Raw genomic sequence first — 14,504 nt, forward strand, 5'->3', positions numbered from 1 at the left:
GTTTAAACTTTGTGGTCAGAATTTCCATCTGTCCAGAAGTAGTAAGCACCGATTTTTTATGGACATTTGTCTGACAATGTGGAATATGTTGTGTAACTAAAGCAATAATAACTAAGTAATGCCGCTTAGAGATTTCACGCCATGAACCTCGCAATCTCGAACAAATCCAGGGATCAGTTCTTCCTGAGAAACGCTCGTTCTAAGATCGGTATCCTGTAAACACGACTTTGTTTTCCAGTGGCTTGATTAAAACCTGTGCACGGTGCAGCCTGACCAACGGAAATTATGAAAAGCCAGTCAATCAGACTGGAATCAGACTGGATTTTAAGAAAGCTTATTTTTGTTGTTTTGTCGTTATTGTGTGCAACATTAATCAGGCGGACAATGAGCAGCCCATGAGGCGAGTGTGGAACCCCAAACTCCTGCTTTTTAGATGATTGTAATCCATCTGTATTGGTGTTGTACCTCCCTGACTCTGTTCTCTAATACAAAAGTGAATGATACAGAGGAAAACATGATGGCTACACTCTTAAAAATAAAGGTTCTTCACGATGCTCTTTTGTCTAAATGGTTCCATAAAGAACCTTTAATATCTGAAGAACCTTTCTGTTTCACAAAAGGTTCTTTGTGGTGAAAGAAGGTTCTTCAGATTATAAAAAGGTAAGAAAGAGATGGTTCTTTAAAGAACTTCTGACTGAATGGTTCTTTGTGGAACGAAAAATGGTTCTTGTATGGCATCGCTGTGAAGAACCTTTTAAAGCACCTTTATTTTTAAGAGTGTATGTTTCACACCAGACAAAAAGAGACCACAGTGATACAATTTACTGTCTAACAGTGTTGTCAAGTTCATATTTTTTTTAAATTGTAAGAAAGGGATGCCCAATCTCTGTTCTGGAGGACCGGTGTCCTACAGAGTTTAGCTCTAAGTTGCCTTAAGTTTCTAGTAAGCCTAGTAAGAGCTTGATTAGCTGGTTCAGGTGTGTCTAGCTGGGGTTGGAGCTAAACTATGCAGGACACCGTCCCTTAACGACCAAGCTTTCCAGCAGAGTTTAGCTACAACCCTAATCAAACACACTTGAACCTGCTGAAGCAGGTTGAAAATTTAATTTGCAGGACAGTTGGTCCCCAGGAGCAGGGCTGAAGACCTAAGTTAGGGGCGTCCGATCCTGGTCCTGGAAGGCCAACATCCTGCGGAGTTTAGCACCAACTTGACTTGACTACCTGATCTCATGACGAAAACATACCTGTGGGATCTAAAATAAAATAAAATATAAAATAAATAAACAACATTTTGGACAAAAAGACTATTCATTGTAATCCAAACGTAGATGGAGTTGATCAACACCCCAAAGCTTGACAGTCATTATTACTTCTTCATGGGTCGATATTTTATTCCATAACATTACACAGTTTTCCATATCTATGGTTTTAATGCTGTTTTATGTCTGACGATTGTATTAGATTACATGTAGAAGCATCTGTTGTTTCGGTTTCTTCTTCACTTGTATTTTGAAAATTATGTTTAATAGCGTTCCTAGCATATAACAATGAAAACATGGATTCTCAGAGCACAAGTATAGCTCAAATATATTTAGACTTTTTCTAAGTATATGTCAAGTATACTTAAATGTCATTTTAGTAGACTGAAAGTATACCTTCCTATTTTTTGTTTAAAAGAAGTATACACTCTAAAAAGTGCTGGGTTAAAAAATAACCCAACCATAACCCAGCTGCTGGGTAACTATGGGACAGAACACGCGTTGGGTTGTTTTGACCCAAGTGCTGGGTTAAATCATTTGACCCAAAATGCTGGGTTGTTTATTTGACCCAACCAGTGGGTCAGATTAACTGTGTTGCTGGGTTAAAAACTACCTAAATATTGGGTTATTTGTTGTCTAATTGCCTTGCTACCTTTATATTTACCAATAATAATATATAAATCACAAAAGAATGTAAAATTATTATTGTTTTTCTGTAATACAGTTACACAACACAAAAAAATGCATCTGTAAATGTCAATTTAATGAGTTTTCAATTTAATACAGTTTTCAAATAGGTGCAGCTGTCACACATTTTGTCCAACCCTTACAGACACAAATAACGGTTTTAGTAGATCAGTTTCCTTTAATCACAAAACTGTAAACAAGGCACAATATATTCCTATTCTTTATGTCAACATTGCAGCAGCAGAACACTCAAAAATGAATTATTACCACATTAGAATCATTCCAAACATCGTGCCATTAAAACTAATCCAAACAAAAGAGTCCACCAGACAATTCTTACAATTTAAAACATGTTACAAGAAAAAAATTTGCCCTCAAAAACTTCACACATGAAGACTTATGTCCATCAATATGATATACTGCAAGCTGGAGAAATTCCCAGGCAACAAGTCCGCTTCAATGGCATGGCCTGGAACAATGGCGAAGGTCTAGAAATGTTGTTGTCTCATCCCAAGGCTCAAATCCACCATGTTGGTCCCCACCTGTTAATTATACGCCATTTAGTCTTGCAACATAACTAACATTTTAAGTTAAGTGTATTTTATGAACATAAACACAGAGGCATGAAATAAATGCTCATTTTGCTTCTCAACTTTTCATACAGTTGTGGTCAAAATTATTAGAACACTAGTATTTTCACCAGCTAAATAAGGTTTTACGTCAGTGATTTATATATTTTGCTGTAGTGTGTCAGTAGGAAATATCGGTTTACATTTCCATTCATTTTGCCATTAATTGTGATAATCCAGTGATATTTTTGTTTGCACAACAGCCAGTGCTCCACACAGGATCTGTTCTCATCATCATCCAGAAGAACTGTGACAGCGTCTCCAAGATGCTCCAAGAGACCTAACTGCAAAGCTACAGTACTGTTAAAAGTTTTAAGCACTTGTCTAAAAATGTCATAAAATGATGCTGTCACAAATAATGTCATAAATAAATGTTCTTTATCAATTAACCTTGATTAACTAAATTAAATCAACATTTGGTTTGACCGTCCTTTTACGTTTAAAGCAGCTTTTGCCCTACACTAGGTGCACTTGCACATAGTTTTTCAGGTAGCTTTGCAGGTAGGTCTCTTGAAGCATCTTGGAGACATTGTCACAGTTCTTCTGGATTCTGTCTCAGTTTGTTCTGTTTCTTCATGTCATTCCAGACAGACTGGATGATGATGAGATCAGATCTCTGTGTGGAGGATTGGCTGTTGTGCAAACAAAAACCTCACTGGATTAATTAAAGGCAAAATGAATGTAAACTGATATTTCTTACTGACACACTACAGCAAAAGATAAACACTGACTTAAAATCATTTTTTAGCTGGTGAAAATACTACTGTTATAATAATTTTGGCCACCACTGTGTTTATATATATATACACCCTTATTAGAGCAGAAAATGTAAAACAAAACTTACAGGTTGTACGTCAATGAATGGCCTCCGGGATTCCGTGGTTGTGGGTCTGAAGACCTTTTATCCAGAGTGGGCAGGACTTTGAAAGCACTTTCCCCTTTAGCATCTAAACCATAGGAATAATATGCAAACTGTGAAATATATTTTATAATCAAAACAACAAACTGAAACACTTTCATATGAAGATTTCTTCATTCCTTTAAATAATGCAAATTAATTCCCACCCTCATTCAACTACTGCAGGTTAAGTTTAGGTATGGGGTCAGATTCAGGGATCTAGAATATGCTCATGCAGAATAAGGCATCAGTATGTGCTTCATAAGTACTAATTAACAGCCAATATACAAGCTAATAAGCAAATAGTTAAGTGTTACTGTACCATTGTATTTACCAGTTTATGTGTGTCAAATACAGTTGCATATTGTTTTTACAGATTGACATATTATAAGAAAAAGCTTACCTTAAGTCATGTCACCCAGGAATGCACCTTGCTGAGCACTGGCAAGAATTAGGTCTGCAACTGTAGCCCAGTCTTCAAAAAGTCTGACTCTGGATATAGCTTCCTAAAGTCTTGTGAAATCTGATCAAATCTGAAAAACAAATGTGGTTCAATTAGTTTAAGGTTTATACTGGTCTCCTAGTTTGTAATGCAACACAGGCATTCACTAAAACAGAGGAAGAGTAAGGGGCCGTTCACATGCCGCGCCTAAAAACGCGTGAAAACGCAAGAGGCGTCGCTTTCTCATCAGTTTCTCATTCTTTCCAAAACGCAGCTTGCTCTCACATGGCGTCTGCCGTTGCTAAGCAACCATGTCCCGCGCCTGGAAAAAACGAGCTTCCATTCAGAGCCATATAAAAAGAGAGTTGCGACACGCTTTGATCTCGCCGCCGCACGGTCACGTGGTTCATGGAGCTCTCAATAGTTCCAACGAGCTCCGCGCTGTCAATGTGTTTGAATGGAGTTAAATAGGATAGACAGCAGTTTTACTATATTTGCAGCAATTTCGAGTAATTATTAACACATAATGTGCATTGATTGTGTATTGATAACTTCTCTGAATACGCTTTACAATCGCATTTTATTCTGGGGAGTGATAAAGAGAAATAATTGCAGTCAAATGTGACCAAACACCTTAAGTGTAACTTTTATTCAATTAAATAACTGTAATATATATAGTTAAGTTCTATTTAGTAAATATTTTGAGGAGGTTTTTTTGTACTTAATATGTGCAATAATGATCCTGACCATTTAAAAGATAACATTTTCTAATATAGTATTTAGATTACAGTTAGTGTAATCTTTAAGGTTAAATACATCTGCATGTGTATTTGGACATGATCATACAGTATGTTTCGATTTAATGATTTAATGTTAAATTAAAAAAAAGTAATTTACTCTTGTTTTATGATATTCAAATATACAACATAAGTGAATATTATAAAAGGCAAGCAAAAATGGCATTTAACATAATAGAAAAGATGAAAATAATGTTTAAAAAAAACACAAGGCAACGAATTGCATTCAGCATACATTTTTATCGTGTTTCTTGAATGCAGTCTTCACTGAAACTCATTCAACCTCCTACAGTGAGAGAAAGATTGCAGAAAGACTAAAAACATAAAAATATGACAACTAGTATCTGGTTATGGTCGCTATTACGGTGTTTCTCACGTTATCCAGCTGCATTTACAGTTTAACTGTTGATTTTTTAACGATAAACATTAACTATAACTAGCTTCATAAAACACCACTATTGGCCAGTTTTTCGAGAGGTCAACTGATGCGTTAAAATGTAAAGAAATGCAATAATTTCTTCAATATACTTGCGACTGTGCTTGAGAAGCGCTGAAATGAATGGGCTTCAATGGAGGAGCTATTGGTTGTTTGGAACTATTGACCGCTCCATGACACGCTTTACTTCCGCATTCCTCAGTTCCTATGGAAGCCTATGGGAGTGTCGCAACTCTCTTTTTATATGGCTCTGCTTCCATTATGAGCGTATATTGGCATCTACATTTGAAATAATAGACGTTATGCGCAACATTCTGCCGGGTTCTACAAAACAGCCTTAACTACTTCCGGCCGTCCGCTACTGGTACAGCGAAGATAGGGACGTTCTAAAACACTTAACGTGAAAAACGCTTAACGTGGCTTAAAAAACGACCAGGAAACCCCAAATTTATGTCAAACCTTACTTCTAACAAACACTAACTACTGTCAAAAGAACGAGCCCTTATTCCACAGATAAAGTGAATAATATCACGTTAAGCGTTTTCTCCCCCATTGAAGCCCATTATAAGGAAACAGCTTAACGTGGGTTTACCTCAATAGCGATCAGGGAAGACCAAATTTATGTCAAATGTTACATACAATAAACACTTGCTGCTGTCAAAAGAACAAGCTCTTATTCAGCATATAAAGTAATCGCTCCCCTATTCCATTACAAAAAAAGCTTAACGTTAACGTATCTTAACAACGACTGGGAAAAAAAAATTATGTCAAATGTTACATATAATTAACACTTGCTGCTGTCAAAAGAATGAGATCTCATTCAGCATATACAGTGAATAATATCACGTTAAGCGTTAATTCCCCTTCCTAGAAATAACAAAAACAATTCGATGCAGTGATGTCCCTCTCACCCTGCTTGGCAGCAGAGTTTAAAAATAAATCTATTGTTGCCAACCGCAGCTCCGTTTTTGTGTGGTCGATTGTCCCAATAGAATAGAATGAATATTTTATTTTTTTCTCTACCGTAAAACATTACAAATATCTGGAGAAAATGTGATGGCACGCGAAGTTGGTCCAAATTCATGACTTCTTTATTATAAGTAAAATTTGACAGAAGACGTGGTTAAAGTACGCTAAACCAGGCTAAGCTGAGTCCTTATAATGGACTTCTATGGGGAACGCGTAACTTTATTCTCTTTATGCTGCTCGTTCTTTTGACAGCAGAACGTGTTTTTTTTGTTTGTTTTTTTTCTATGGGGAATAACGCGTAACATTATACGCTGAATAAGAGCTCATTCTTTTAACAGCAGCTTATTTTGTAAGAACGAGCAGCATAAAGAGAATAATATCAAGCTACGCGTTCCCCATAGTGCATGGACTCAGGCTGGTTTAGCGTACCTTCTGTCAAATTTTACTTATTATAAAGAAGTCATGAATTTGGAGCAACTTTGCGTACCATCACATTTTCTCCAGAAATTTCTAATGTTATATACGTTAAGCCACGTTATTTCCTTATCTATGGGGGACGCTTAACGTGATATATTCACTTTATATGCGGAATAAGAGCTCATTCTTTTGACAGCAGCAAGTGTTTATTAAATGTAACATTTTGACATAAATTTGGTCTTCCCTGATCGCTGTTGAGGTACGTTAAACCACGTTAAGCTGTCTCCTTATGGGCTTCAATGGGGGAGAAAACGCTTAACGTGATATTATTCACTTTATCTGTGGAATAAGGGCTCGTTCTTTTGACAGTAGTTAGTGTTTGTTAGAAGTAAGGTTTGACATAAATTTGGGGTTTCCTGGTCGTTTTTTAAGCCACGTTAAGCGTTTTTCACGTTAAGTGTTTTAGAACGTCCCTATCTTCGCTGTACCAGTAGCGGACGGCCGGAAGTAGTTAAGGCTGTTTTGTAGAACCCGGAAGAATGTTGCGCATAACGTCTATTAACTTCAGTGCGCAAAAAACGCGACATGTGAACGGCCACATACACCACGAGAGATTCAGTCTAACTTTACATACTGTAGCTAAGACAACATTACATTTAAGTAATAAACAATAGTACATACCAGTCATATTGTGGTTTAACATTATTAAAGTAAGGGACATAGCGTTTTAGCTAATGCAGATAAGTTACCTCAAGGAAAAAAGCGCGAAAATGCTCAACATAAAACATATGTATCTATCGTTGGATTCGGCACGTCGCAGACATTTACTTGAAAAAAATATGCCCTTAAAAGATCAATTTTTGTATGAAATTATCTAATTTTGACAAAACATTACAAAGCCATACATACAGTATGCAGACAGTAAAGGAACTTACCCCCGTATTTCTGACCTACTCTTTCCATAAGGCGTTAAAATAAAGGCCATATGTATACTGTAAGTTATACAAATAACACTACACACACTTTATATAACAATAAAGCGATTGTTGAGGCAAAAAAGTACATCGCTAGGCTGCTTAAGTTACAACGGTCGTCATTCACGGAATAAAATGCCAACCCCGCACAGCGACATATCAAATTTGGCATTAAACAGTGAAATCAGTGTGCTCTAAAACACTACTTATTAAAAATAGAGGTAAATAATTATATAATCATAAATATTAATTTACCTTATAATCCTGCTTGCTGCGAGGTGCGTGACCGCCTGGCGACGAGACGAGTGAAGAATCCAGAATGTTCGATGAAGTGAAAAAAATAAACAAACCGGTTGGGTCAAAATAACCCAACCCAGGTGTTCATAGTGAAAGAACCCCTTATAGTCCATTTGACCCAGCATGATCAACCCAACTGTGTGTTTACAGTGCCTCAAACAACCCAGAATTTTGACCCAGCACAATTAACCCAGCAATGTGTTTACAAAAATAACCCAGCACTTTTTAGAGTGTACTAATGGCACACTTGAATTAACTTCTTTTTTGTAAGGGATGTTTAACTTTCCAGACGTAACAAGCTTGCTCGGTAGCTCCTGGCACGGAATTGGACTTGTATGCGGAATCATTGGGTACGAATGCCGTGAAAATGCAATACCAACATCACATAAAACGTTCTATATGTACGCTCAAACACTCTTTTAACGCCAGTCAGTGGACATTTCACATCGAATATGTCACGAAACGTACATGCCGATACATATTTCACATCTTGCAAAAAAGTTCTTACAGGTACAAAGAATATGATGGTTTGAGACATACTTGTGATCATTTTATTACAACAAATGGCAATAATGACGTCAAAACTAGCTTCTTCCTAAAAGAAAGGAAATCAAGTAAAGAAATAATCTAATAACTGTAAGTAACATCAAATAGAAAGAGATATCAGTAAATAATGTAATTTGGGCTGGTAAATTAGACTATTGTTTTAAATAAATAACATAATCATGTAGCGTTTGAGCAAGAAAAAGGCCACCTCTGGTTTAGTTTTAATATAAGGCTCAGGGATTCTTTATATCTGAAAATCTAGTCCAATGTTGATACTTTGTTTTAACAATGATTCCTCAGATGGTTACCTTTTAGAAAAAAAAAATACAATGCAGTATAAAAATAAAAGCTAATTCAAAATATTAATAGCTACACTGCAGCTTAAATCTGTTTAACAACAGTTTAAAAACATCTACCAGATTTGAATATTACTTCTAACTGAATTGAACAATTCCTTTCGAAGACAGTTGAGAAAATCTACATCTAAATCCATCCCTAATGGCATGCTAGATTCAGGGCTTCATTCATACCAAACAGGATGTAGGAGAGACGGGACGTAGTTTTATGGAAACGTTAATGTTCAGATCATTGCTAATGTTTTGTGTCACTTTCACCTACAACTATCAATAGCATGTGCACTGACCTCATGGCTGAACTACTTTCACTGATGAGGGCACTAGACTAATGTGGCTTGATCTGTCCTAAGGGCAAACACATAGGCTTTTCCACACACACACACACACACACACACACACACACACACACACACACACACACACCGCTTACACATCACGGTTGTACAATGGCTCTTTTCAGTTTTGCGTAAATGAGATGTAAACCCATGGCAACTTTAGCTTCTTCCAGGCCTTGACACCTCACATGATGTCATTCAGCCCTTCACATTCCATAAGTGTTTCCTTTAGGTCCTCCTGCATTCCTTCTGCCAATGGCACCACGCTAACCCAGCAAAGCGTGCAAACTAAGACTAATGCATACATGCAAACAGAACATCCATTCACGCCGGAGTCCTTGGATCTGTTTGGACAGTGTTTTTAGTTCAACCTTTAAACAGAAACACCCATTCCATCTTAAAACAGCCCAGTCTCCATCCGCTTTGATGTCCTGTACTGTATTTGGCAATCTTACGGCCATGACACCATCAAGCCGAAGGTGGGCCAATGTTGGGTTGGTGTTGAGCATCAGTCGGTCTAGTTTTGCAGGGTGTTTTGCACCAATGACACAAGTCACAACAAAAGGGACACTTTTCTGAGTAGATCAGCTCCAACTCTAATTAAACACACCTAAATAAGCTTATTAATGTGTTCAGGGCAAATAGAAAGCTGAGTTTTCATCAGGATTGGAACTAAACGAAGTTGCCCATCCCTGAGTCCCTATCAGCGGCTTTTAGGCCAATTCAACATGTTGAATTGGCAGTGGATGCCATTAATGAGAGAGATCGCTCTGATTGGCTGTTCATCTTAGCAAACCAGTGCACAAGAAAACATGGAAGTGATGAAATCAAAGAGGTTAAGTCAAGATTTTACACATGCAGGCTCTTCTCATCTTTTATATCAACAGTCTTAGTCTGCGTTCCAATGTGCATACTATCCATCCTAAATTCTATGTGATAGTAGTAATTTTCAATACTATTTAGGGCAGATAGGGTGGATAGTATGCACATTGGGACGCAGGGTTAGTTCTGGTTTCTCTTTTTGAATAACGAATACAGACTACTGCCACCTGCTGGTATGGACAGTTATTTCTTCTCAAACAGATGCAAAAAAAAAAAAAGCTAGTTGGCCAGTGGCTGTAGTCTTTGCCATGTTTTCAAGCACAAATGTTTAGCCCTGACGCAAGTGATGTGAGCAAAAACCACAATTATTGTCAGTGCTAGTTCTTTGATGTCAGTTTGATGTGTATGGGCCTTTAAATTGTTAACGCTCAGCTTTTTTTAACTAGTTTGTGACATAAGAAATATTGTGACAGAAATGTATAAATATGTAAAAAATGAATTGGAGTTTGGGTGGCAATTTTTGGTTTAGCGCCTAACAACATCTACATTTTTGTGATATCAACTTCAAATTTGGAACATAACTTAGTTAGACAAATGGCTTTGATTTTTTTTATCAATTTTAGATTCCAAAATGTTTTGTAAAATATTTATTAAATATATTTTTTTCAGTGCAGTAAACTTTTTTTTTTTTGTTAATGTGTCTACTTCAGCACTTCCGAAAACAACCTTAGGCCTGTATCCCAAAGAGTTCATGAATTACAAGCATTTAAGTGCATTTTCATGTCTATTTAAAGTAAGAAAAAAAATATTATTTTGTATCACTGAATCAACCTACATACATAAACTGTGACCCAAAATGATTGATTTGTCTTTTATGCCAAAAATCATTAGGATATTAAGTAAAGCTCATGTTCCATGAAGACATTTTGTAAGTTTTCTACCCGAAGTATATTAAAACGTAATTTTTGATTAGCAATATGCATTGCTACGAACTTAATTTGGACAACTTTAAAGGCGATTTTCTAAATTTTTTTTTTTTTTTTTTTGGATTCTCAGATTCCACATTTTCAAATAATTGTATCTCAGCCAAATATTGTCCTATCCTAACAAATCATACACCAATGGAAAATTATTTATTCAGCTTTCAGATGATGTATGAATGTCAGTTTCATAAAACTGACCCTTATGACTGGTTTTGTGGTCCAGGGTAACAATCTAGCCAAAACTGTTTTGGTGGGAATAGGGGTTAAATTAATAAAAATGGCTTTTTGAGGTACTAACTGCAGGTTACAAGTTTTTCAGAGTCTTCAAAAGACTTTTCAATATAGGTCACAAGACATATGGACATCTTGTATGATACATTAGCTGAAAAGAATAAAATCATTCATAGCACTGTTTAGTGGTACAGTTGTGGCGTTATAAAATTGAAATGAGGTGAGGCTATATGTTTTTAAAGGTAGTTTGTGTATAACATGCTGGCTAACAAGTGAAATCCCATGTGGCGTCCAATGATGACATCATCAACACGTTGAGTTCAGCGAAGGTGGATTTGCATTATTCCTCAGCAGCCAGACATAGCGTGATTTGTTCTGTGCCCTGTCAAATCCAAACCTGGCATTACCAAATAAACAGCCTTGATCACACACATGGTACATTCAGCGGTGTCTGAAGAGGCCGTGCTGTCACCGCAGAAATTAAAAAGAGGTAAAAACAGCTTTTTGGAGGTTAATGTGCGGGTGGAATTAACGTTTTGTGTTTAGTTGAGCTTAAGTGCGGATCTGAGAAACAGATGGCTGGGTTTATGATTAGGTTTAGATGTTTTAATTAGGTATGATTTCATTTATAGGAAGTACTGGGTTGAGTTTAACTTTGGCAGAAGACTCAGAATCAAGCTTCTAATCAAGCAGGTAAACCAAACAAACAATCTTAAGATTAACCCTTTGAACCACCAGAGAGGCTGTCAACGTGGGGTTTTAACCCCGTGGAGAAAAGGTGAGCTGGGGGAAGGACAGAGGAAGACACAACTACCACAGAAATCTGTTTTCCTGCTATCGCTGATTTCATCAGTGGTTTTGGTCTTTCAACACATGTAATGCAATGATGTCTTAAGCTACACAAAAAATGATCTTGCTTACCAAACAAGTTCTGGTTTTGGCATATATTATATTGATAATTACTATATGTAAATATGTTTATATAAATAAAAGTGATTAATCTATTCTTTATTTAGTAAAAATCATGTTCTTTTTTAGTGGTGGCCGTCTTATCAAGACCAGGTAGACAAAGATACCGCACAACACTGATGTTTTCAGAATGTGCCTCTTTAAAAAAAGCAGACCAGCAAATAATACTAGTGCGGTTGAAAGCACAGCAAGTCAGATTTACAGGCAGAAGAGGTCAGGAGTCACAATGCTGGATGCCTACAAAGAGTGTTTCTTTCTTTCAGGCGCATCACTCACTCTCACCATGTCTACTGCATTTCAGCACGGAACATACAGTGTTTTTACTCCACTGGGCATGTGTTGGCTTTGTTGAACAATGTGTAGGGTTGGGGTTAGAAAACAAGTTCTTATACTGTATATATATATATATATATATATATATATATATATATATGTATATGTGTGTGTGTGTGTGTGTGTGTGTGTGTGTGTGTGTGTGTGTGTTGTAGTCTGTTGTTATGGCTGCACACAGGAATGTTGGGCTCTCCACTATAAAGGCTCTTTAATGAACATGCTCTCTGTCACCATGTCCACGCTGAGATGTTCAAAAAGAGAAAGATGGAGACAAAGAAACATGCCAAATGCAATGCATCTCCTGTTGTGGGGTGGTATACAATATATCTTCCTAATGCAATATTTTTTTTTTTCTTGAACTCATAGTCTGTTGTCATGACATGAAATAAGCATCTAAAGTATTGTTTGATACCGAGTTTTAACTAATCTCTGTGGAAAGATACAGTGAGGAACAATTATTTTGTACATTTGCCCACTGACAAATGATCAGTCTATAATTTTAATGGTAGGGTTATTTGAAAAGTGAGAGACAGAATAACAACAAAAAAATCCAGAAAAACGCATTTCAAAAAAGTTATCAATTGATTTGCATATTAATGAGTGGAATAAGTATCGCCGAAACCGTGGCAAAACCGTTGTTGGCAATCACAGAGGTCAGACGTTTCTTGTAGTTGGCCACCAGGTTTGCACACATCTCGGGAGGGATTTTGTCCCACTCCTCTTTGCAGATCCTCTTCAAGTCATTAAGGTTTCAAGGCTGATGTTTGGCAACTCGAACCTTCAGCTCTCTCCACAGATGGCTAGGCCATTCCAGGACCTTAATGTGCTTCTTCTTGAGCCACTTCTTTGTTGCCTTGGCCGTGTGTTGTGGGTCACTGTCATGCTGGAATACCCATCCATGACCCATTTTCAATGCCCTGGCTGAGGGAAGGAGGTTCTCACCCAAGTTTTGACGGTACATGGCGAAGTCCATTGTCCCTTTGATGCGGTGCAGTTGTCCTGTCCCCTTAGCAGAAAAAAAACCCAAAGCATAATGTTTCCACCTCCATGTTTAACGGTGGGAATGGTGTTCTTGGGGTCTTTCAAACACGGCGAGTTGAGTTGATGCCAAAGAGCTCGGTTTTGGTCTCATCTCATCACAACACTTTCACCTAGTTCTCCTCTGAATCATTCAGATGTTCACTGGCAAACTTCAGATGGGCCTGTACATGTGCTTTCTTGAGCAGGGGGATCTTGCGGGCGCTACAGGATTTTAGTCCTTCACGGTGTAGTGTGTTACCAATTGTTTTCTTGGTGACTTTGGTCCCAGCTGCTCATTGATAAGATCCTCTCGTGTAGTTCTGGGCTGATTCCTCACTGTTCTCATGATCATTGAAACTCCACGAGGTGAGATCTTGCATAGAGCCCCAGACTGAGGGGGATTGACAGTTATTGTGTGTTTGTTTTTTCCCTTTAAGAGAGTGCTACTAATCTCAGCTTTTTACCTGTATTAAAGACACCTGGGAGCCAGAAATCTTGCTGATTGATAAGGGAATAAAATATTTATTTCACTCATTAAAATGCAAATCAATTTATAACTTCTTTTAAATGTGTTTGTCTCTCACTGTTAAAATAAACCTACCATTAAAATTATAGACTGATTATTTCTTTATCAATGGGCAAACATACAAAATCAGCAGGGGATCAAATAATTGTTTTCCCTCACTGTAAACTAAATGCTGGGGTACAGTAAATGCTGAAAGCTCAGCAGACAGTGTACGTTTGTATGAGAAGCTACTTACCTGTGTGGCTGCGGATGTGCACTCTCAGTGTGCCATTACTGGCAAACTTCTGGCCGCAGTATGGACAGATCTTCTCCTTCTCTCCTGTATGGGTCTAAAAGGGATAAGCACAATACAACAGTGTTAACATTTGAGAACGATCATCTAACTTGTGTATGATTCATCTTTGATGAAAAATCAGCATCTGGGCTTCTCACACTGGTGGTTTTATTAATCATCACAAATTCCTGACAATCTGTTATATAAAAGCTGGTTGAACTGAAGTGATCTGGGGCCAGTTGCATAAACTTAGCCTCTACATTAAAAGTCTGTCTTAAAGGCACAACATGTTTTCACCACTAGA

At 37.3% G+C, this 14,504-nt stretch overlaps 1 protein-coding gene and 1 long non-coding RNA gene across 2 annotated transcripts in view; both read right to left on the minus strand.

Moving 5' to 3' along the window:
* The window catches only part of LOC141290522 (PR domain zinc finger protein 5-like), a 71,267-nt gene that overhangs the window by 42,717 nt on the left and 14,046 nt on the right, over window positions 1-14,504 (minus strand). Inside the window, exon 6 of the mRNA XM_073822649.1 lies at window positions 14,162-14,255. Within this exon, the coding sequence (XP_073678750.1) occupies window positions 14,162-14,255 (94 nt within the window). The remainder of the gene's footprint in view (window positions 1-14,161; window positions 14,256-14,504) is intronic.
* Window positions 1,695-6,106, minus strand: LOC141291633 (uncharacterized). Its single transcript, XR_012340353.1, has 3 exons — window positions 3,877-6,106; window positions 3,420-3,522; window positions 1,695-2,488 (listed from the first exon to the last, which is right to left on the minus strand). It is a non-coding gene; the product is annotated as an uncharacterized lncRNA (long non-coding RNA).

The sequence above is a fragment of the Garra rufa genome, chromosome 18, assembly GCF_049309525.1.
Source record: "Garra rufa chromosome 18, GarRuf1.0, whole genome shotgun sequence".
In the NCBI taxonomy this organism is placed as follows: Eukaryota; Metazoa; Chordata; class Actinopteri; order Cypriniformes; family Cyprinidae; genus Garra; species Garra rufa.